The sequence below is a fragment of the Trichechus manatus genome, unplaced genomic scaffold (genome assembly GCF_000243295.1).
Source record: "Trichechus manatus latirostris isolate Lorelei unplaced genomic scaffold, TriManLat1.0 scaffold00062, whole genome shotgun sequence".
NCBI classification, from domain to species: domain Eukaryota; kingdom Metazoa; phylum Chordata; class Mammalia; order Sirenia; family Trichechidae; genus Trichechus; species Trichechus manatus.
In genome coordinates this window covers 712,193-737,516 of record NW_004443998.1, presented here as the reverse complement: position 1 = coordinate 737,516, position 25,324 = coordinate 712,193, and the positions used below count along the sequence as shown (strand labels likewise).

The following is a 25,324-nucleotide window of genomic DNA, read 5'->3' as shown; positions in this document are numbered from 1 at the left end:
CTTTTCCCACAGCATCACCCTCTGTGCCATCAGGAGGTTGCTGTGCATCATCTTCCAAGCCACTGCCCACCATTCTGCAAGTTCTGATGTGAGAGCTTTGTTGTTCATATCAGACGGAGTTAACAGACAGCAACCAGAGCCCACCTCCTTCTCATACGGTCCTTACGTGGTTTGTCATTGACCTGCTGGTCAAGAGCTTATAGTACAGTAGTCTAGTCATGCCACCAGCTGCTGGGTGACAGCAATTGTTAGACGCATCCTGATTTTAAAGATGGTGGTGGTGGTGTTAGGTGCCATTGAGTCAGTTCCGACCCACAACGACCCTGTGTACAACAGAACAAAACACCACCCGGCCCTACGTCATCCTTCATGCAATTCAGTAGATCTTCCCTGCTCTTTTTAATGATCGTATAGAATTCAAATTGTTGTAAATCAAATAATGAAAAAGAATGTTTTTGAGATAAAACTTACTGTGGGACCAGGCCTAACTGACAGCCCCAAAATGTTTTTAAGCATGAATATAAAAAGTGGTGAAAGCAGGGATTAAAAGAGTGAAATTGGCAATTAAGGTTTTCACCTAATCCAATCAGACCCCTGAAAAACACACGGAGGCTCTGCCTCTGCACGGCCATATTTTCACCCCAGCCACACGAGCGTCATCACTCAGAGGCCCTAGTGTTTGCGTCCTAACCCGCACTGTTCCAGCAGTGTGCCCCGAAACCCACCAGCAGGCGTGGCAGACACACATTTAAACCCCGCGTGAGCCGAGCAGATAGGCAGACCAGCTCTAAAGATACAAAGTACAATCTACATTGGTTACTTTAGAGTCTATAATGTACTCCAGATCCTGGGAGGACAAGATGGAGACAGCTGGGAAGGGATGTCAGGGTGAGGGCAGTGCCGACAGCTGAATCAAAACGTTCATCCACAGAAACACTCGCTTATAATGAAGTTTGTTTCTTGCTGCCCTCCGGGAGGCTCCCCACCCCCGCCAACAACAAAAGCCCAGCCTGACTCTTGTGTGAGTCACTGTCCCTGCAGAGATGCAGACTGAGTCAGACACACAGCATCCCCTTCAGCTGTCACATTTCAGCCTCCTCTCCTTTTCCCAGCATACACGAGATAATCAGCCACTCTCCCGTTTTCTCTTCCTTTGCTTTTATAATTCCTGCTAAATGCCCACTCATGGCAACTCGGAGGAGTTCAAAAGAGAAAACATTTAAAGTCAATTGAATTTTGTCCACCAAAAAATAATTAGGTGTGTTGCCTGCCATTTTTTCTATGCATGTATCTCATTTTTTTCTTACAAAGTTGTAATCAAATTTTTTTCTTACAAAGTTTTATAGCCTTTTTTTATTAATTTCTCTTCATCAGAAACACTTGCCCATATTCATAACTGTTCTTCTATCACATGCCTTTTTATTTACTGCATGATAGTCCATGGTATATTTCACCGTAATGTTAAATCAGCCTCATACCGTTAGGCAGTAAAGTTCCCAGTTTGGGGATTTTTTTTTTTTCTTTTTTTTTGCTGTTTTTAATCTTTCTTCTCTCTCTCTTTTTAATTTTAATTTTGGTGACAATATACACGGCAGAACATACACTGTTTATCTTTTTTTCTTCCATTCATTAATTTATTCCATCTTCTTAAAGTTCCTTGCCCTCTGAAGACAGACTCTCCTCAAATAAGATACCAGCTTTTTACCCTTGCGTAATTTAGCTTCTCTGAGCCTTAGTTTTCTCATCTGTAAAATAAGGGTCATAATGCTTGCTTTGTGTGTATTTTCAGGGTTTAGAGGGAATACACGTAAAATGCTACTACACAGCACATGCTCAAAAATGGCCACTCTTGTTCTTCCAGAATGTCGATTGCTTGGAAATCATTTGGCCTTAAATTAAGATGAAAGCAGACTGAGATCAAGAGCAAACAAATCCATTTGGCTCCTGGAAAAGATAGCTGATTTTATTCCTAGTATCAGAAGAGGCCTTATTCTGTCTTTAATTCCTGCTTGAGAATATTTTTGGTGCAAATGCATTTTCCCAACATTAAGATCCTATAATTCCCAATTTAATTATATGTAAGTGGTCATTAGTGAAGGAAATGGACATTGATGTGGGATTAGAACCAGCAGCTGTCTGAAGAACGCAAGTATTTATAGCTGTCTAGAGAATAGGGTCAGGATACAGGGGCTAATGCTTCACCAAAGGAAAGCTGGTGAGTGTCAGCTCTGTTAGCGTCTTAAGCAGTGAGAAGGTTCTGTGGCCGTGTGGTGTTGGGTCCCACCAGCCATCATGGGAACATGTACAAATGAAAGGGTCTAGAATTAGCCTTAGAAAAGGAAGCAGGAATGTATAGAGACCAAAATTTATGGTGGTTACCAGGGGTGAGAGGGAGGGGGAAAGGGGAGTCATTGCTTAGGGGGCACTGCGCTTCTGTTAAGGGTGATGGAAAAATTTGGAAACAGTGATGGTTGCACAATGTGATTAACATAATTAATGTCACTGAATTGTACATGTGAAAAATGTTGAAATGGCAAATGTTTTGTGATATATATACTTAACCACAATTTAAAAAAATGGAAGAGAGAGAGAAAGAAAAAGAAAGGAAGGGAGGGAGGCAGGATTGAAGGGAGAGAGAGAGAGAAAAGGAAGCAGAAAAAGAGTATGTGCAGGATTAAGAGAGAAGAAAACCCAGGGAAGGGCGCTTATTCTCAGGCGCCTTTGGAGCTGGGTTCCTCAGCTTCTGCTGGAAAAGGCAGATGCCTGAGCCCTGTAAGACGTGGGGTCAGGAATGGACAGAGGAGATGTGATGTCCCTAAGCCCTCTCCTTGGCGAACAGTTCGAGACTACCCTCAGCTTCTCCAGGCACGGGCATGTAACTACTGGAGGGTCGATTTTCCGTCTCTCTCCTACATCTATCCCCCCCCCGCCCCAATTCACCAGGACATCCTTTCTGGTGAGTTCCTTGCTCATTCACTCTTTCGGTTAACACCTTCCTTTACTAATGTTCAGTTAGTAAAGGTTTTTTTTATTTTTTTTTTTTTCCTCTCATATAGAAGATGAGTAGCGTCTACTAAGTGTTTTTTGAGCTCTCTTCCAATTCTCTATATATTCCAACTTCAATTTGCATGTTGTGATTGAATCCTAGGGCTGGGCACCTGTTAGAAGACCTGGCTTCTATTCCTGGTTCAGCTACTAACTCTTCATCCTCTTGTGAACTGTATCATGAACTAAAAACTGCCTTCAGGGGCCAGTAGGAGACAGAAATGGGTTAATTTGCTCAGATAAAAGGCAATAGGGAGCAGTGGGGACTGTAGCAAACTAGAAAGTATGTACCCTGGTGCCCTGGTCAAAAGGGACCGAAGCAGTAGCCTATTGGTACCACAGGGTTTGTAGAACCGATGTTGCCTGATCATCTGATTTAAAAAGAAAGAAAAGAAAAGGTGATTCTCTAGATTTTTATGTGAATTTCCTTACTTTCAACATTTGTGTTTCCAGGGTTTTAAAATGATGGTACAAGTCAAATAAAACAGATTTGTCATTTGCGTCTAGCCACACACTGTCAGTTTATAACTTATGACTTAATGGCAATAATTCTCGTTTCCCAACTCTGTAAAGGGAGACAGACATTTAAACGGCCCTTTTCTCTACCTCAGGAGCCCTGGTGGCACAGTGGTTAAGAGCGACAGCTGCTAACCAAAAGGTCAGCAGTTCGAATCCACCAACCATATGGGGCAGGTCTACTCTGCCCTTTAGGGTTGCTATGAGTCGGAATCGACTTCGATAACGATGGGTTTGTTTTTTTGTTTTTCTCTACCTTACAGTTATAAGTCATTTATAGGACTTTTTGTGGTGTAATGGTATATGCTGGACCAGCAATATTAGCAGCAGTTACATAAATACCACTCTTTAAAAGAAGTCACATAAATTATTGTCCCCAGGTCTGTGTGCTCTTTGCCAAAATCAAATTAACACAATCCCACTAAAATAAAATAAGATACAGCATTGTATTTTCACAATAACAAACATTGGGATGCAGAAACTTAGCTTTTCTTTTTTATTTTTAATAGTAGTAGGCGTTTTCTATAACCCCATGGTGAGTATTTCAGTATGGACCAGTCAGGAGGGAGGGAAGAGAGGTGCAGGATTTGGGGGTGGGAGGGAAAGGTATTTTACAATTTTTCCAGGAGTGACGGTATCTGAACACTGTCAGTAAAGAGAGAGAATATCTTACCTGTGGTACTGCTAAAGTTTACCCAAACTCAACTGTTCCCACATTCCCTCTTAACCACAAATTCTCAGAAAAATGGAATGTGTTTACAGCTTCCCTTGGGCAGTTACAATTCATATTTTATGCTCCGTCCTCTCTGAAATTCTCATGAAACAGAAAAAGATATGGTATAAAAATGTGAGTGATGATTCATTATGTATAAAGCCTTTGAATAATGCATCAAAGATCCATTAAAATAAATGGAAATAATGTATTTTAACAGCCAGGCCACGAACTAGGTGGGGACACTGAGTGACGGATGGCACACCAGGGCCAGCGCTCTGGGGCCACACTGGCTGTAGGCAGATAATGAGCAACGCGTGTTTGCAAACCGTATCTGTTTCCTAAGGAAAACCATAGAATCGCCTCGAAATTATAAGCAAGTACAGGACATACATGCCCTTTGAAAGTATAGCCAGACCACACCAAAACCCACCCCATCAAGTCAATTCCGACTCATAGGGATCCTGTAGGACACAGTAGAACTGCCCAGTAGGGTTTCCAATGCTGTAAATCTACGGAAGCAGACTGCCACATCTTCCTCCTGCAGAGTGGCTGGTGGGCTTGAACCATGGCCTTTCCATTCACAGCCAAGCACCTTAACCACTGCGCCACTAGAGCTCCTCATAGCCAAACACAGGATCTAATAAATCCACACCTGAGGTTGTATGTAGTTTGGGGGAAAGGCCACTGGACTCAAAATCGGGAGTCCCGCCTACATTCTCTTGCTTTATGACTTTGTATCCGTTATCTCTGGCCACAGGAGCAGCGGAGAATCAGTGATAGAATTCATGCCCACCATGAGGGGGACCCTGGTTCAATTCCCAGCCAGTGTACCTCACGCACAGCTACCACCCATCTGTCAGTGGAGGCTTGCATGTTGCTGTGAATCTGAACAGGTTTCAGCAGAGCTTCCAGTCTAGGACAGACTAGGAAGAAAGGCCTGGCGATCTACTTCCAAAAATCAGCCAATGAAAATTCTGTGGCCAGCAGCCAGTTGTGGTTTTGTTCCATTGTGCATGGGGTCGCCGTGAGTCAGACTCCACAGCCGCTAACAACGTCTGTGGCCACAGTGAGGATGCGTAAGAAAAAACCGCCCACACCAGTGCATACAACAGGTAACATCTATTTCTGCTCAGGAGGTCGGCCGGGCCCAGAGGGGCTTCCTCATGATTCAGCGGTCAGCTGCAGGTCGGCTAGGTGCCTTTGCTGCTCTTGGCTGGCTCTCTCACCTGTCTGGGGTTTCAGTTGGGACACCTGCCAGCTGTGCTGTCCCTGCAATGTCCCTCATCCCGGCAGGCTAGCCTGGACTTGTTGTGAGGGCAGTGGCAGGGTTCCTGGGGACAGACGATTGGGAAGGTCTCTTGAGGAGTCTCGGGAACAGGTCACTTCCTCTGCACTCTGCTGGCCAGAACGAGCCAATAGGCCAGTGCACAAGCCTGTTGGTGTCGAGTCGATTCGGACTCATAGCAACCCTGAAGGACAGAGTAGAACTGCCCCATAGGGTTTCAGGGAGCAGCTGGTGAATTCGAACTGCCGACCTTTTGGTTTAGCAGCTGAGCTGTTAACCACTGTGCCACCAGGGCGAGGGGTAGGGAAATAGACTCCACCTCTCGATGGAAGACGCTCCAGAGTCACGTTAGGGAGGCTGCAGATTCAGGGAGAGGCTGTCACAGACCCAGAGCCTGTCACTCGGCTTCTCTGGGTAGCAGTCACCTGCCTGTAATCTGAAGGTGATGTCACCTGCCCCCACAGGTGGTTGTGTGGCCCAAGGAGAGAACGTAAGTGAACACACTTTGAAGCTGAAGTTCACTGCAACAGTTCAAGTAAAGTGAACCGAGGCAGGGTGGGGAGGGATAAAAACCAAAGAATCTCACACATCTGCCCCTACAGGCTGATATCCTAAACTGATGCTCAGAGAACCCCCTTTCTAAAATCGCAAACCTCAGAACAGCTCTGGGGTTCAGAGCTGGCCTCAAGCCAGTTTAATCCCAGTCACCATTACCCAAGTCCAAGGACAAAGGCCAGATTCACAGCAGCTGCTGCCCCGCCAGATGTCGGCAGCAGCCTTTACGACCATGGGGTTGTTCCTCTCAGCAAATAAACGGGTCTTGTCCCTGTATTAAAAAACAAACAAACAAGTGGTAGGTTTATACCAGATCATATTACTACTTGGCTAGATTTTTGAGATATCCACTTGGTAGTTAAGAACTTTTCATCTCTGCTATGCTCTCAATTCCATGCATATTTTAATCATACCCCTGGGTAATAGGAGCTGGCAGTCAGCACGAGCCTTTTCTAAGTCACTGTAAATGCCAAGTGGCCCTTGTCGCTGCCCCCCACCCCTCCTGGACGTAGGCCCTGTCACACAAAGCCACATGGCTCACACCATGATGTCCAGAAGACAGACCTATTTTTATCTCTCCATGATTCCTGAGCCTTTGCCGTCCGGAGCGCCCTCTCTGCAGACCCTGGCTGCACCTAGCCGTTAGCTCCAGGCAGCAGTGTGGTGCATAAGGGAAAATAGATTTCTGGGATAACCAGGACACAGACCTTTCAGAAATAGGACTGACAAGCAAGGCTGACTTCAACCAGCCTCTTTGCACACAGCGCTCTGCTAAATACCACCGGAAATACCAAGTAGCCATGAGTCGGATACCTCGAAATAATCCTCTCTCTAATTAACAAGATGAGGATAATGATTTGTTTTCACTTCTGACTGTGCTTGAAAGATCCAGACAGATTGGACCCCTGCAGCCTGAGAGTCGAGGGCCTGGTTATAAGTGGGGCCAGATAGCTGCAGTGTGAGGGATGGAGGCCAGGGCAGAGCTGCCGCCTGGGAGCCCCACTTCCCAGAGGTCAGCCGTGCATCCCAGGGCAGGAAGGGTCCCAGACAGCGGTTATGTGCTCTCCGACCCTGCGGCACAGAGGCCTCCAGCAGAGCAAGGTGTCCATGCTCACCCTCTCAGGCCGATGCTTGGGAGCTGGTTGGGTTTCACCCCAAAACCGTATCATCTTAAAACCCGATTAAAGGCTAACAGCAAACAAATCCTTCTTGAAACCCGAGCCCGTTTTAAGACGCCTTTACTAAAACCCCTTGTGAACCATCAGCTGGTATGTCGTATAATCTCCTTTTCCTGAGGGTGACAGTCTTGGTGATCACCGCTGTGAGGAATTACAGGTCCCACCGGTGAGCAGCTCTGTGCAGTTCCCTGCGGTGATAATGTGGTCCTAAGGCGATTTTCTGAACTTCTACCTGAGGCGTTTTTTCATTTCACCGCGACTGCTATATCCCTCCCTTTTTTCTCTTTGCCTTTCCTGAGTTAGAAACGCTGTATGGGATGGCTGATTCAGGTCTGGGCTAATTCTTCATAGAAAGGTTAGCTTGAGGGCAGAACAACAGAATTTATGATCAAACTTTTCCTCAGAGTGAAAATATTTATCTTTGGACGTTTTCAAATCTTACTTTTGTGAGTTATTTTATATTTTCATAATCTGTGTATCCAGTGGCCAGGCACTTCTTTTCAAGACTTTATATGTTTAAAAAAATATAGAAAATTCTATGTAATACAAGATCCAAATTAGGTTAGCCTCTAAAATGGGTCCGTTTTTAATTTTCAAACCGTTTTCTTTCCCGCTGTCTTCCAGTGTGTAGATCTTGACTATTATTATTATAGTGGGATGATCTGTTTTGTTTTTTAAGACCATCTACAGATATTAAAATTTTATGACTTAATTATATGGGTAACCTGAACGTATTAGAGTTCTCCAGGCAAAAAAAAAAAAAAAAAAATCCAATGGAAAAAAGTTAAAAAGAGGCAAATTCTGGCTCCAGAGAATGACAAGCTGTCTGACAGTTAAAGGTAGCCTGAGCGCACGCCGTGCAGCAGGAATCACTGTGACCAGTGAGAGGTGTTAGAGTAAGTGGCTTTAGAGGTCCCTTTACAAAGTCACATCCGCTCGAAAGCTGCGTTCCTTTTAGGAGGCCTTCAGTAACTGGAGAAGGGGGGATCATTAGCGTGCATAGAGCACCTGTCCTGGGCCACGCTCTCCTCGTCTCTTTTAATCCTTCCTACAAAGCATTGCGTTGGGTACTATTCACCCCACTTTACAGATGAGGAAAGCATGGTTCATAGAGGCTGAGTACTGTGCCTGGAGGAAGAGGTGAGGATTCAGAACCTAAGTGCAGCAGACTTGAAGCAGCCTGAGCTGATCACAGCAGAACCCCCAGCTCTGGGCCTGGCTTCCCTTGAATTCCCTTAAAACCAAGCCCAGCCCGGTTCTGTCCAGAGGGGAGAAATCTGGAACTTTCAGTAATCATAGAACTTAACAATAGGTGGCAGCACATACCCACAACAATGCTGAATGATGCCTGTGTTAACTGAGTAGATTTTCTTTTTCTGGGCTCTGTATTGTTTTCGATCAGAGAAGCACATTGCGTGAGTCACCTGAGGAATTTCTACAAAGCATCCCTACCCACTGGAATAAAAAAAAATCAAATGCAAATGTCAAATATCAGACAAGTTGCTCTTCTCATTTTCCCCTGTGATAGTAATAATAAAACCAAAAACCCACTGCCTTCGAGTTGATCTGACTCCTAGTGACCCTGAAGAATGCCCCAGCAAATCCTGTGTCCTCTGCCCGGACCTGGCTAAGCCTCCTTAGGATCTCGGGTTGCCCAGGGGCCTCCTTTGCCTTTTCTTCGTTTACGCTTACAGGGGACTGGGGCTGTTAGAGGTACTAAGAAAATTACTTTTTAAAAAGCTCCTCATTGCAGAACAGTATTGACATGCGTTCAGCTTCAAAAGAAGGTTAGGACAAAGAGTCAGATCTGCAGTCTGGTCCCATGTACAGCAGATACACAGCCAGGTTACCTGTGGTGACTACACTCTGCGCAGCGTCTCTCCTGGAGGTTCAAGGTTTGCCACAAGCATAATGGGCTCCCAGGAGGCCTCTGTCTGTAAACGGTCTGTATGCTCCACACGGCCTTGGGATCTTGCAGTGTGTTAAGGTGGTGCCTTTCTGAGGTCTCGGCTTATGTTTCTCTAGGGTGAACTTTTGTAATGTCACGAATGAGCTTCCTATGTTCACGTTTGTCAAATGCCCTAAATAAAAGTTTCCTTCAGATGATCGTGTTCTATCTATTTGGGGGAAGGGGGTAAAAAGGAGTCTTTTTATAGAGAGCGGTAGCCCTGAGGTGCTGGCTGTAGTGAGCTGCTTTGGGTGGTCCCCCGGGACAGAGCGCTAGATGGCTGCCAGGCAGCGTTATGTGGGAAGGACCCCACTCATCGCCACCGACAAACTCAGCGACTCAGCACGTCTTCACTGTGCGCCAGCCGTGTGTTTGATACTGTGCTGAGAGCTGTAATACATGGCCTTAAATTATTTGTGGCTTAACATTAGTTTAGAGAAAACTAATAGGATGTTGTTGTTGTGTGCCGTCAAATCGATTCCAACTCATAGGGACCCTATAGGGACTGAGTAGAACTACCCCATAGGGTTTCCAAGGGTGTAATCTTTGTGGAAACAGACTGCCACATCCTTCTGTGAAGTGGCTGGTGAGTTCCAACTGCCGACCTTTCAGTTAGCAGCCGAGCACTTACGTAACTACTGTGCCCCCAGGGCTCCTTAATAGGATGTCAAAACCAAAACCAAACCCGTTGCCGTAGAGTTGATTCCAACTCATAATGACCGCATAGGACAGAGTAGAACTGCCCCATAGGGTTTCCAAGGAGCGGCTGGTGGATTCGAATTGCCGACCTTTTGATTAGCAGCCGAGCTCTTAACCACTGCGCCACCAGGGCTCCAACAGAATATTAGGAGATCTAATAAGTGTTGTCATTTATATGTTGGGAGTAATATCGGTCACTCACTCCCCCATGCCAAGAATACATAAACTGCTTTTTATTAGCAAAACCAGACAGTTCTGTGTGCTGCAAGCAGATAACAAATGGCCGAGTGGAATGAGTGTCCTGTTTGTCTGTCCAGGCTACAGAGCGGGATGAACCTGCAGATATGCTTCGTCAATGACAGCGGCAGCGACAAGGACAGCGATGCTGACGACAGCAAGACAGAAACGAGCCTGGACACCCCCTTGTCGCCCATGGTGAGTCCAGTAAGGTACAGACCAAAGCTCGGTGGGACACGCTCCTGGTCACAGCTTCTTTTCTGTTGTTAGTTGGGAACAGACACTGCAGAGGTTAAAAAACAAACGTCTCTTGAAATTCCATGCTTCCAAAATTTGACAGTGTTTGAAAAACCAGACTTATGCATGCAATACAATCAAACTTATCTGATACACTGAGGATACAGTAAGAACACAGAGGACTGGTTAAAGCTAACTTTAACTGCTACCATATATTAAGCCATAAATCAGACATACCCTAAAAAATTACATAGAAAAAATATGCTAATTACCATTCCCTCCCCATTGGGCTTAGAAGTGTGAGTACAAACTAGCAGTAGAACTCACAGGAAAGGGAGGGGGGCCACGGGAAGGCTGGCACACAGAGAGCTTGCCCAGTGAGGCCAGCGGGACTCTGCGTGAAGCACCCTTTAGTCATTGCTTTGATGCGTATTGCAAACGTTGGCCTCATAATGACGGGTGCTTTTTCCTAGAATTGTTTCCTCTCTGTGAGGTTCATCTATGCCTTTCTTACCAAAGACCAGCAAACAGGAAACCGTACAGTGCAATACCCAGGACTTCACTGGAGTCCTAAAATCCCGTCTACTCAGTGGTGTAACTTGTCACCTTAGCTCTGGGTTCAGCATTTTGGTCTGGTCACCTCAGGAAGTTTTGAGGCCAAGAATCAAAGACCTGTTTCAAGTGTATCATAAATATATTTTGCCCGTTATTAATCGTATTACGCTTTCTCTTTATACGAAAATCTGAGTCTGTGATTGATGCTGAGGAAGTAAAGTATCTTTTTTGTGTTATTTGAGATTCATGTGGATCCAATCAAGCAGCAGGTGGAGTCAGTGATGGGAACTCTCAGCCACTCCGAGAGAGGGCTTGGGGAATGCAACGCAGCCCATCTTCTGAGGGTGAAAACTGGCCTGGAAGGCTCAGGGCTGCTCTCTTTCCCTTCGCAGAGCAAACAGAGTTCTTCGTATTCCGATAAAGACACAACTGAAGAAGAATCCGAGTCCCTGGATGACATGGACTTCCTCACAAGGCAAAAGAAGTTGCAAGCCGAAGCCAAAATGGCCCTCGCCATGGCCAAACCAATGGCTAAAATGCAAGTAGAAGTGGAAAAACAGAACAGGAAAAAGTCTCCCGTCGCTGATCTTGTAAGCAGCAAAGGCTGGAGAGCAGGCGTGGGTTTGGTGGCTGCTGATGGTTGAGGCTGCTACAGTCCTTTCCCAGAATTATGCAAACCTGGGTTTCTCCGAGACAGTGCTTCAAAAGTACTGCCGTTGAGAAATAATTTTGTTTCTTTTTCCTTCCTAGTGTATCACTAACAGATTTCACAAAACTAAACTCTTGATTCATAGCTGCTGTATTTCTCAGGGGCAATATTAACTATTATTGGAATATTTAGATTCCTTTAAAGCAACCTTGGGTTAAGAACCTATCGGTTGTGGCAAACTCAGTATTGCTGGAGCCCCCATTCCCACCTCTCGAGACAGTATGAGTAGTGGTTCAGAGCCATGGACTCTGTGGTTCTAAGTCCTAGCTCTGCAATTGACTGGCTCTGGAGCCCTGGGCAAGTTACTTAAGTGTCAGTTTTCTCATCTATAAAATGGGGCTAATGATAACGCCTGTGTCAGAGCACAGTTGTGAGGATTCAGTGACATAAAGCACAAAAACCTCATTGCACGGTGCTCGTAGCATGGTGTAAATTAGTAAAGACTAGCTGACGTGATCGTCCATGCCGTTGATGGGATCGGAGTTCCCTGGTCATTCACGTGTGGCTGTAATAACTCACAGTTGTCACAGCCCATGTTAAAGACCCGTCAGAGAACTTTGGACTCCGTGATCTGTGATGGGTGTATGCAGGACCCCACGTTGGGCAAGTCACAACCTGGGAAATCTTTTAAACACAGAACTTGCATTGAAGTGAGTGAATAAGAGTGGGGCTTTTGAGAAAACACTGGGTCTGACGTTCAGGACGTCTGCCGCTCTGTTCAACACCTCCGTTCCTTCCTCTTTGTGTCTTTAGCTGCCACACTTGCCTCATATAAGTGAATGCCTGATGAAGAGAAGTTTGAAACCCACTGACCTGAGGGACATGACCATCGGACAGCTACAAGTGATAGTCAATGACCTCCATTCCCAGATAGAAAGTAAGTGTGAGACGGGCTTGCAATGGGACAGTAAGTGTAAGATACAATGCGGCAGTGTGAGACGGGCTTGAAACGGGATAGTAAGTGTAAAACACAATGTGGCTACTTTCTGGATTCATTTCCTTTCTACAATGTTTCATCGGACGCCTCCTGTGCGCCCAGAAGGAAAGGAAGAGAATCACAAGGCTCCGGGTTTTTTACTGTAAAATGTTCAGAAGCTTTCAGAATTTTTTAAGACTCAGAAGGGTTTCAGGTACTTTCTATTCAGCCTAAGTCCCCAGCTCCTAGCACAGTGCCTGGCATATTTGGCATTCAGCGTCAGTTTCTAGAATAAAATTCAGTATTTACAAGTCATTTATTATACAACTAAGCTCTTGACTTCACTTGTATATAAATTCATTTTAGGTATCATCGTCAAGTCAGATTTGACGTATTTCATGGGATTACAGGAGGTGGATGTGTATGTGACCATTAAAATTACGGGGTGACAAAGTATGGGCCTTTTTCCCCCAGAATAAGGAAGGGCCTCTAACAGAAGTGTCCAGAGGGTGTGGTGAGTGGTGCTCCTAGAGGTGATTGGTCATGCAGAGGGTGGGTGGTCGTTCGGCCCGATGAAAGAGAACATTCTCACTTAGGCAACATGGTTAAACCAGTTGCCATCAAGTCAGCTCCTACTCATGACAGTCCCATGTGTGTCAGAGTAGAACTGTGCTCTGTAGGGTTTCAAGTGACTGGTGTGTCAGAAGTAGATTGCCAGGTCTTTCTTCCAAGGTACTTCTGAGTGGACTCAAACCTCCAACCTCTCAGCTAAGCACATTAACAGTTTGTACAACCTACGGACTCCGGACAGTGTGATTAAACCATAAACCTGTTGCTGTCGAATCAGTTCTGACCCATAACAACCCTACAGGACAGAGTAGAACTGCCCCGTTGGGCTTCCCAGGAGTGGCTGGTGGATTTGAACCTTTTGGTTAGCAGCCGAGCAGGGCTCTGATGATGTTATTAGGCCAGATGAATTCACTATCCCTCCAGCCTCTGGAATCTGTGATTCTATAAAATTGTGTGGATTTACAAATTAAAAGCAAGAGACATGTTGGCCAAATGCATTCAGACAAACCTACTGTAAGCAAACAAACAAAAACACATTTCGGAGCCATTCAGGGAAATCTGAACACTGACTGGATGTTTGATTACAGATCGATTGATTTATTTTAGGTATTTACTTACTTTATCTATTTATTTACTTAGGTCTTATACATCTGACTATTCCCCAAATCTAGATTTCCAATATCTTAAGATAATGCTTTTTCCTAGAGTAATCTGCTGAGAGGCGGCTTCCCTGGGGCTGTGGGAAGCCTTTGAGCATCCCAGATGTGCTTCTTCCCCATAAAGGGATTGTGGTTATGTTAATTTTAAAAAAAGAGATACATAGTGAAGCCTTTATAGATGAAACACTGTGATGTCTGGAACTTGTGTTAAGATAACCCGATAGGAGGAGAGAGATATGAATGAAGATTGAGCGTGAGTTGATAACTGTTGAAGCTGGTTGGCTACACGGGGATTCATTAAACTACCCTTTGCTTTTGTATCAGTTTGAAAGCTTTTGTAATAAAAAGTTTAAAACTTCCTATGGGAATAGTAAGTTCCTATGCCCTGAGGCCCTCTGTAGATGGTTCTCACGTAAGAGGCTTCTCCAAGGAGCACATTGGAAACACTAGATTGGATGTTGTTGGTGCCAAGTCCGTACATCCAGTGTTGTTTCAAGATCAAGAGAGTGTAACATTTTAATTAAGAAACCATAGATTAACGGGATCTTGTAAACATTCTACAACTACATTTTAATTTCAGTTGAGAAGAAATTACTAGGATTGTTAGTCTTTCGAGAATTTAAAAGGCTTTCTGGTATTTTACCACTGAAACATCTTCCACAGCCTTTTAAATAATGAAATTGCCATCTCGTCCTTTTCAGGAGTAGATGAAATTGTAGACCTTTTTGTATAATTTCTTCTCTCTTTTTTTTAAGTTGAAAACTCGTCTGAACTGAAGGCAGATAAATGCATTATTTGAAGTCAGGCCGTCTAAAAGCATTTCCAAGGGGCCTGTCTGAATACCCCCCTTCCTTTCTTTTGCTTCCCTGCTCAGAGCGCTTGCTAGCCCAGTGTTCTCCCTGTGTGTCTGGACCTAGCAGTTTTAGTTCTTAGCTCCTCTGAGGAGAAAAAGCAAGTGCTTTTGCTTGTTCATATTTTCTAGGGACAAGGGCCAGACTAACCCAGTGCACTGATTTCAGGAGGATTAGAAACTTTTCCACATGCGTATGTTTTCGTCCAAGTCTAAGAACAAACAACCAGTTCACTGTCGAGTCAGATCTGACTCACGTCAACCCCATGTGTCAGACTAGAACTGTGCTCCCTAGGGTTTTCAGTGGCTGATTTTTTTGGAAGTAGATCACCAGGCCTTTCTTCTGAGGCACTCTAGATGAGCTTGAACCTCCAGCCTTTTGGTTAGCAACCATGCACCTGAACAGTTTGCACCACGCGGGGACTCCGCAGGTGTAAGACCTAATGACAATTTCCCTTGGCACCTAGCTGTCCAGAGATTTCAGGGGTTATTGCTTCAGGTTTTACACATCTGACTGTTCCCCCAATCTGGCTTTCCTATAGCTCTAGATAATACTTTTTCCTAGAACTACCTGCAGAGATCTCCTTCACTGGGGCTGTGGGGAGCCTTTGAGGGCCCCAGACGTGCCTTTGTCTACAGCTGGCGTCTGATGTAGCGCTGCGGGGCGCTCTGACGCTCAGATGAAGGGTGGGACACCGAATATGCTCCAGAGTTTTTTGTTCACATTTCTTCAGAACAAACTCCAGCTTTTTCTAACCAGTTACTTTTCTAACAGCTAGCCATTTCTTTTCCCGTCTTGATGGGGTGATGCAGAGTCGTTAGAAATACTTCTGGCTTTACTCCTTTTCTCCCAGTGCCTTCCCAGCTGTGCGTACTAGTCACGTCTCTCAAATCAATGGCTTCGCGTGGGCTGGTTCAGAGCTAATAGAAGAAGTCTAACTTTTGACACAGAGAACTCACCTGTTAGTTTAGTTGTTGGCGTAGTGTTATGTATATCCAAACCAAAACTAAACCAGTTGCCGTCAAGTCGATTCCGACTCGTGGATATCCCGAGCGTACAGAGCCGCACTGTGCTCCTTAGGGTTTCTCAAAGCTGCGACCTTTCAGAAGCAGGTCACCAGGCCTTTCTTCTGAGGCACCTCTGGGTGGGTTCAAACCTCCAAGCTTTTGGTTAGTAGCCCAGCATTTACCCGGCACTTCACAGTTTGTACCACCCAGGGACTCCTCATACATCTGACTTGGGTGCAGTTTTATCTAAACACCCTTTTCTTTGCCCCAGGCTTGAATGAAGAGTTGGTCCAGCTGCTTCTCATCCGAGATGAACTGCACACAGAGCAGGATGCCATGCTGGTGGACATCGAAGACTTGACCAGGTCAGCACGGTTTCCCCTTTCCTAAGGGCAAACCAAGCCCGGGAGGGCCTGGGGTTTCAGATCAGGGCAAGAGCTGGCACTGGAGAGCCGCTTCTCTAACCCCAGCTAACTCACCCAGTCCTGCTGGCCCCAGCTCTTCAGATAGAGAAGTAACCACAATTCCTCCTTACTAAATGCAATGTTTTTTAGCAACCACTGTCCTCTTGTGATGGGTTGTCCATGCATGAGAACATCTTACACCCCCATCTAAATCAGGTCCAGGTTCTGGCCTGAGACTTCGTCCTGAACACTGTGCCCGGGCAGCAGGCCCTAAGCCCTCAGGCCTCCATGCTGGCCTGTTTCCAGAGCATGAGCAGCCTCATGTGCGTGTCACAGAGCTCACAGGCTGGTACGTGCCCGACTCTTGGTCACCTCGGCCAGGCCTAGAAGGCAGGGACACCAGCATGTCTCCACAGCACCAGTGCCACCAGGTTGTCCTCGCCACGGGGACACTCCAGGACTTGCATTTCTAATTGGGCTTGGCTCCAGCTGCCTCTCTGTAAAGAATGCTCCCTCCCCAGGGGACAAGGAAGCTAGGCCAACGCGGTAAAGCGCCTGCGTTTCTCAGCAGCTTCCTTTGCAGAAAAGCCGGTCGCTGTAGGTATGTAAAGTACTTGACACACTGTAAGCACTCCATTACTTCATACTTATTCCTTACTCTGGAACCCTCTTTAAGATAGTCCATGAAGTCTTTAAACCAGGAGGTGACAATTACCATTAATCCCAGAATGGTGTTCAGAGAGTACAATGCTCCCTAAGGAAAGAGAGAACACGGTTTGTCACACATGATTTAGAACCACCCCAGAAGCTCGAAACACGTGTAGTGAGAATCCTGTCAGCACCTCACACAGGACCTCCTCTCAGTGTGTAAAACTGGGCAGAAATGGTTCTAATGATGCCAACGGTATGAAAATTGTTTTGGTGCCAAAATAAATGCTGCGAAATGATGTTTAGGATTTTTTTTTTTTAAGATCCATAGGTAGCACTCTTTTTTATATGCTTTAAATATTATGGTGCCTTGTCCCTAACAGGGAAAAAAAAAGTAGTAGCTTTCTTTTACTCTCTTAGCATATTTGCCTGCATCTGAAATATCACGACAGCACTCAGGTAAGACTATCACCATCTACAGCTGTGTCCAGGTACTGCACTGACGACCAGAGACAGATCCCTTTTTGTTGGTCTAAGAAATTTGCATACATTAAGATAATGGAACACGGGGGTGAAATATACAGCTAGGACCTGAGTCTTTTCTAAACTCGGTGACTTGTCTGGGATAGCACAGACCTTTTCTCTGCCCCTCAAAGTGTTGTTGATATTCCTCATTCCAAGGGAGATACTGAGAGTCGGCTCCCCCTCTCTCAAAACGTCAGGCTATCTCTTAGGCTCACAGTGTGTTTTTTATACCTTTCAGAGGGTGTGATCATGGGAAACAGGGCAGCAAGGCCATGGGGCTGAAAGGAGAGGACTTGCTGATTTAAAGATGTTGGAGCAATGGGAAGGGACACATTATCCCTGCAAGGCTTCTAGTTGGTGGGGAGAAGCCCCTATATCATTCCTGATGTAGAAAAGTAACTTTGCTCATGGGGGGACCTGAGGATATTTAAAAGTCCTTAAAGATAGCAGTCCCAGAGTCCTGCAGCCACATCCCAGAAGCCTGAGACCATGGCCACTGGGACTGCTGGGAAACTTTGTTGGCCTGTTCTCTTTGCCTGTCCAAGTCCTACCATTCCAAGTGTCAGTTCAGATCAGGAGTTATCAACTTGGGCTGCGTGCACATTGGCATCACCTGGGAAGCTTTATAAAAACTGAGGTCTGCTACCAAACATTTAGAGAAGAATTGACACCAGAAAGATAGAGAAGGAAGGAATACTCCCTTATTCATTCTATGAAGGAAACATAACCCTGATACCCAAACCAGACAAAGACACCACAAGAAAAAAAGACTACAACTACAGCCAGTATCTCTCGTGAATATAGATGCAAAAGCCCTCAACAAAATATTAGCGAACAGAATCCAGTAGTGTATTAAAAGAGTCCTACACTGTGACCAAATGGGATTTATTCCAGGAATGCAGGGATGGTTCAACATTAGAAAATGAATCAACATAATGCACCACATTTTCTTTATGAAAACCCTAGAGAATATTGGAATAGAAGAGAAATTCCTCAGTATGATTCAGGGCATATATGAAAAGCCAACAGCCAACATTATACTTTGTGGAGAAAGACTGAGAGCTTTCTCCTTGAAATCGGGAACAAGACAAGGATGTCCTCTCTCACCACTTCTATTCAATATTGTATTAGAAGTCCTAGCCAGAGCGATAAGACAAGAAAAAGAAGTAAAAGGTATCCAGATTGGAAAAGAAGAAGTGAAATTGTCTCTATTCCCAGATGATATGATCCTACATACAATGGAATACTACTCAGCCAGTAGGAGAAATGAAGTCTTCATACATGCTATAGTATGGATGGAGCTTGAAGACATTATGCTGAACAAAATTTTGTGATTACAAAAGGACCAATATTGTATAACTTCACTTATATAAAAAGACAAGAAAAGGCAAATGTACAGAGAACAAAGTTTATTAGTGGTTACCAGGGGTGGGAGGGAGGGGGAAAAGGAAGGTTAATGGTGATGGAAAAATCTCATTGATTAAGGGCAGGGTTGCACAGCCGATTATTGTAATTGCTGTCAATAACTTGTACACTTATAAAAAGTTGAACTGGCAAAAGTTGTGTGATAGGTACATTTACAACGATGATAGAAAAAACAATGTAGGTGCTGAGGTTGCTTATGTTCAGCCAAAGACCTCATGGGATTTGGGTCCTTGGTGTGGAGGTTTATGGTTGTGGTTTCATGGAGCACCCCAATTAATTGGCCAATAATCTGTTCAGTGCTTCTGTTCTACCTCCTAGTTCACTGTGTAGTGCCTGGAGTCTTAAAAGCTTCTAAGTGGCCGTCCAAGGCTCAACAATTGGACTCCATTCACCTGGAGCAACAGAGGAAGAAGGAGAGTCAGGAAGAGGAGGAGGATATGTAATGTGTGGCTAACTGCCTCCATGAACAACTGCCTCCTTTGTCATAAGACCAGAATTGGATGGTGCCTGGCTACCATTACTGAACATTTTGGTCAAAGATTTGATAGGAGAATCCTGATCAAAAGGGGGGAAATATAGAACATAATTTCAAATTATCATGGACTCTAGACTTTCTGGAGCCATAGAGGGTGGATGAACCCCTGAAACTATTGCCCTGAGATAATCTTTAAACCTTAAAACAAAAATATCCCCTGAAGTCATCTCAAAACGAGCAGTAATTTAGCTTAACTAGTAAAAAAGGCCTGTCTTGAGCATTATGCTCTTTTAAGAACTATCTGTATGGGATCTGAGTGTCAATAGCCACTAGAAAGATTCGATAGAAACTTTAGGGGGCAGTGAGTTTATGTAAATGAGGAACAGCTCAGAAAAGGAGTGTGAGAATGATTGTACTACTTGAAGAATGTAATCAGTGTCACTAAAGTGTACATGTGGAAACAGTTGAATTGGTGTATATTTTGCTGTGTATATTCTCAACAACAACAACATAATCAATAAAATTTAGGAGAAGAAAAGAAAAAGGCAAAAAAAATTACCTACTAGATGGCCTCCCCCTTCACGTATGATTTCCCTCACGCGCTACTGTACCAAATGCCAGGAGCAGGCTGAAGAATGTTGATGTGAAATTTGAGAAAAAGAAAAGGCTGTGTTAATAGAAAACACAAAGATACAGTGTTGCTTTTGGAAGAGATATCCTTACAACACTAAAAGTCCGTATCCATCACCACCAGAAAGTCTCTGCGGGGCTGTGGCCCCCGCCCTCAAACGCATCACAGCCTCACTGGGCAGAGGAAGCATTTCAAAGGGACAAGAACACAGAGTAGAGTAGCCCCTTGCTAGTCAGTGAGACCGACAGCAAGCTGTGGTGGTGGGCACTTAGCCTCCCAGAGTGAGTGCTTCCTGAATTTCTTCTGCTGCTCTGGCGAGATGTGGGGAGGAGAGGCTGGAATGTCTGAGGGGGAATGATGGCAAATGGCTAAGAGTACAGGCTTTGCAGTCAGAGGTCTGCGTTCACGCCTGGCTCCCCCTCCCTCTGTCAACACATCTTACGAGCGCCTTCTATGAGCCAGGCACTGGGTGGTGCTGGGAACCCCTGAGAAATTCTGCTGCATCCAGAGGTCACCTTCCAGGGGGCTAAGATGGACAACAAGCCAGGCTGGTCTTCAGTTTCCTCCTCTGGAGAGTGAGGATGATACCAGCACGGATGCCCCAAGGCTATTGTGAAGACCGAATGAAATGATACACATGGAGGGTTGCACCCACGGCGCCCAGAAGAGCAAATGCTCAGTAAGGACGGCTGTTGTTGTCAGGAAAACCCCTGAAGGAGGGAAGCCTCCAGAACCCCTACACTCCCTTTCTGTGTTCTTTTGTTCCCTCACTGGTGACTTCCACAGACTTTGTTTCCCCCTCCCCCATCTTCATAAAGATGTTATAAATTATTTCTCATTGAGAAAAAAAAAACAACTGATGTCTGGGTTCCACCCCCAGAGATTCTGATTTAATTATTCTGTGGTGGGGCCTAGACATCATAATTTTATAAAGCTCTCCAGGATTTTTTAATTCTAATGCACAGCCATATTTGTACCCCTTCTAAAGAAAGGTGATCCAACAGAATGTGGAAATTATCGAACAGTATCGTTAATATCCCACACAAGTAAAATTTTGCCGAAGATCATTCAAAAGTGGTTGTAGCAGTACATTGACAGGGAACTGCCAGAAGTTCAAGCCGGATTCAGAAGAGGGCATGGAACAAGGGATATCATTGCTGATGTCAGATGGATCCTGGCTGAAAGTAGAGAATACCAGAAAGATATTTAAACGTGTTTTATTGACTATGCAAAGGCATTGGACTGTGTGGATCATAACAAGTTATGGATAACGTTGCGAAGAATGGGAATTCCAGAACACTTAATTGTGCTCATGAGGAACCTGTACTTAGACCCTGAGGCAGTCGTTTGAACAGAACAAGAGGATACTGCGTGGTTTAAAGTTAGGAAAGGTGTGTCAGGGTTGTATCCTTTCACCATACCTGTTCAATCTGTATGCTGAGCAAATAATCTGAGAAGCTGGACTATATGAAAAACGCAGCATCAGAATTAGAGGAAGACTCAGTAACAACCTGCGTTATGCAGATGACACAACCTTGCTTGCTGAAATCGAAGAGGACTTGAAGCACTTGCTGATGAAGATCAAAGACCGCAGCCCTTAGTGTGGATTACACCTCAACATAAAACAAAAATTCACAACTCAGCCAATAAACAACATCATGATAAATAGAGAAAAGATTGAAGTTGTCAAGGATTTCATTTTACTGGGATCCACAATCAACACCCATGGAAGCAGCAGTCAAGAAATCAAAAGACACATTGCGCTGGGCAAATCAGCTGCAAAGGATATCTTTGAAGTGTTAAAAAGCAAAGATGTCACTTTAAGGACTAAGGTGCGCCTGACCCAAGCCATGGTGTTTTCAATCGCCTCATAAGCATATGAAAGCTGGACAATGAATAAGGAAGACAGAAGAAGAATTGAGGCCTTTGAATTGTGGTATTGGCAAAGAATATTGAGTATACCATGGACTGCCAAAAGAATGAACAAATCTGTCTTGGAAGAAGCACAGCCAGAACGCTCCTTAGAAGCAAGGATGGTGAGACTACGTCTCACATACTTCGGACATGTTATCAGGAAGGACCAGTCCCCGGAGAAGGAAATCATGCTTGATAGAGTAGAGGGTCAGCGAAAAAGAGGAAGACTCTCAACGAGAAGGATTGACACGGTGGCTGCAATGATAGGCTCAAACAGAACAATGATTGTGAGGATGGTGCAGGAGTGGGCAGTGTTTCGTTCTGCGTATATAGGGTTGCTATGAGCTGGAACCCACTCGACAGCACCTAACAACAACAACAATGCACAGTGAAAATTGAACACCACTAGGTTAGGTAACGTTTTGGGGGGGAGTCCTCCCTGACCTGCCAAGACTGAGTTCTTCTCTGTGTTCCTTGCAACATCTCATCCCTCCCACATGGAGCTGAGTCGCACCGGGCTGTGTTGTGGGCTGACCGTCTCCCCACCTGGCCGTAAGCTCCCTGAAAGCAGATGAGACACCACGTCATTCATTGCTGTGTCCCCAGAGCCTCGCACAGGTACACAGTAGGTCCTCAGTAATGAATATTGGTATTACTTAGCCATAGAGAGAGATGAAGTCCTGATGCACGCTACAAATGGATGGACCTTGGGAACACGCTGAGTAAGATAAGTCGGTCACAGAAGGAGAAACACTGTATGATCCCACTTACGTGAGACATCTACAACAGGCAAGTGTATGAGACCAAAGCTTATTAGTGGCTGCCAAGGGGAGGGGGAGGAAAGGAGGCCTCAGTGCCTTCGGGGTACTGTTAAGGGCCTCTGTTAAGGGTGATGGTATGATTTGGTAACGAGTAAGGGTCATCGTTGCCCAACATGATGAACATAATGTCACTGAACTGTACATGTGAAGATTGTTAAGTGCCAAATGTTTTGTTAAATGTCTATTTACCACAATTTAAAAAAAAAGTATTGAAGGAGGTTGACTGGAAACAAATCCCAATAAGGATTTCCATATAAATAGTTGATAAGAACCTTTTAGTTCTGTGGACTGAAAACCTTCCTCTCCTCTGTTGAAAATTTTAATGACATTCACCCTTGTATGTATGCCTCAGAATAACACCCAACATTCAGTATTATCTTTCCTTCTTTCTCACAGACCCCTCACTGTACACACACACACACACAGAGACACACACACACACTTATGTACATGTCATTAACAAGCTGCTGTAGGAACTGTGTAATTTAATTAGCTACACTGGAATCTTACGGAGCCCTGGTGGCACAGTGGTTAAGTGCTATGGCCGCTAACCAAAAGGTCAGCAGTTGGAATCCACCACCCGCTCCTTGGAAACCCTGTGGGGCAGTTCTGCTGTGTCCTGTAGGGTTGCTGGACATCAAAATATTTGAGCTGAATTTGCTTAAGTGAGGCACATGAGGTGTTTTATGAAAACAATCTATGTTCTTTTGCTCACATGGAGAGGGTCATGGAATGGTCTGCTAAAGGGGATTTTTTTTTTTTTCTTTTAAGGAATGGGGGAAGGGGCCGATTGTGGCTTTTTCCTGAGTTCTGTTGTTCACTGAATATTGTCATTTATTTGTGAGCTGCTGAATGTGGCTAGGAAGCTTTAGTCACTTCCCTATTTCTGAAAGCGTTTGCGGTGTGTCTTCCCTCTATCGATACGAGGCGTCCTGCATAAAACCCACGAGTTCAGCTTCACCCTACCGAGGACCCAAGTCCAGGCAACACACACAGACTGTCTCTGAACTGCAGATTCCAGCTAGAAACCACACCCTTACATGTTTTTCTTTTGCCAAATGTATCATTTTTTAAAGTCCTTCAAAACCACAGGCTTTTGTGCCTTCAGACCCCACCAATCTCTGGAAAGACATTTAATTTGTGCCCCTTCAAGTGGCGTAACCAGCTCGGCCATCCCTCCCCTCTGTCTCTGTGGTCCATCCCGCTGCTGGGTTGACCTGACTGTGGGCACACAGCTCATAACAGAGCCTGCATGAAAAAGACAACTCATCCCTCCCTCCCCTACACCATGCCAGGAGCATGCCTTTAGGATTATTGGGGGCGGGAGACTTAGGCAAACATGGAGCACCTCTACATCCACAAAGGCCTACCGTTTGTCAGGAAGACATTAGCCTTTGTCAGAGTGAGCCTCGATCACTGGCTCCAGGTGTGTGTCTAGATCAGCCAGTTGCTTAGTTACTCTCTAGCACGATACCTTGTTTTGTCTCTGTGCTTGGCACTTATTTTCTGTCTGCTCTTCCCTTGCTTGCTGTTTGTTGCTTTTCTGTCTCTCCTCATTGGAACAAACGCTCCACAAGAATAAAAAAACCCTATTGCCTTGTTCACTACCAAATTCCCAGCACCAGGAGCAGTGGAAGATGCTTATTAAATGTTTGTTGAAGGAATTATACCTCTTTTCATTTTTAAACACAGCACTTTTCTTCTCAGGAATGGTGGCGTCCACAGGTCTCAGTTTAATCCAGTGGCTTTTTAAATAAAAGAGATCATACACAGAATATAAAAATTGAAGAGGTTAAGCCAGTTTGAATAAAGTACTGTTACTGATTCTCATTATGAGTGACTCTGAACCTTAGTTTGGAGGATGTTTTACCTGTTGATTAGAAGGCAGTTTGGATCTTTCTTTTCTTCTTAGCACTAAATAATTGTATTATTAATTTTACAGACATGCTGAAAGTCAGCAGAAGCACATGGCAGAGAAAATGCCTGCGAAGTGAAAAGAAGCCATCCAACCAGAGGACAAGCTAGAATTTATTTTGCTTCTGTGGTTGTAAAAATGTTGCTAAAGGTGGCGCAGAACAAACAAGTATCAGTGTTTAGTCATTGATAACGTCCGAAGCTTACTGTCCAGTGATTGGCCTCTGCTTCTTAATTTATTTTAGTTTTTTACTTGTGCCACTAAATTCCAGGCATTTTAACAAACAGTTATTACAGAAATGTACAGTACTTACACCATCACAAGTCATGGTTAATCCGAGAGGGTAGTTTTAACCTGGTTTTATTTGTTTAGAGAGTTTGAGCTGGAGCAGTGTTGCGCCATTGAGCACTCCCACTCTTCACTGTAGTTTCGAGAAGAACCGGAAATGACGGTGCTATCCAAGTCAGAAATACATGCCTGCCTCGTAGTGAAGTCGTAGCTCTCCTTAATATGTATATTTTAATCAGTTTTCAACATTTTGTGAATGTTGACTACCTGAAGTTCATTTTTAGATGTGCTATTAACATTCTGTTGGATTCAGAGGGTTCCTTGAAAGTTTTATGTATAAATATGTAAAATAAAAATTAAAAATTTGTTTCATATGATATGTCTTTTTGCTCACTAGTCAGCCCCGTGGTCCTATACTAACTGCGTTTCCTCTGTCCACTCTCATGCAACTAATTACCCATCAGGAAGCTTTTATCAGTGAAAAAGCAAAGTGTCCAGAGGACAAGAATTACAGCAAATGAACAGGAAGATTGTGTGTGTGAGTGTGTGTGTGTGTGGTGTGTGTGTGTGCGTGTGTGGGGGGTGTATGTGTGGGT

At 44.7% G+C, this 25,324-nt stretch overlaps 1 protein-coding gene across 1 annotated transcript in view; it reads left to right on the top strand.

Annotated features, from left to right (window-relative positions):
• SCHIP1 (schwannomin interacting protein 1) overlaps window positions 1–25,107 on the top strand; it is a 70,983-nt gene extending 45,876 nt beyond the window's left edge. Inside the window, exons 3-7 of the mRNA XM_004379155.1 lie at window positions 10,259–10,376; window positions 11,363–11,560; window positions 12,433–12,556; window positions 15,954–16,047; window positions 24,468–25,107. Of these exons, the coding sequence (XP_004379212.1) occupies window positions 10,259–10,376; window positions 11,363–11,560; window positions 12,433–12,556; window positions 15,954–16,047; window positions 24,468–24,519 (586 nt within the window). The 3' untranslated portion in view covers window positions 24,520–25,107. The remainder of the gene's footprint in view (window positions 1–10,258; window positions 10,377–11,362; window positions 11,561–12,432; window positions 12,557–15,953; window positions 16,048–24,467) is intronic.
• Window positions 25,108–25,324: the final 217 nt, after the last annotated feature.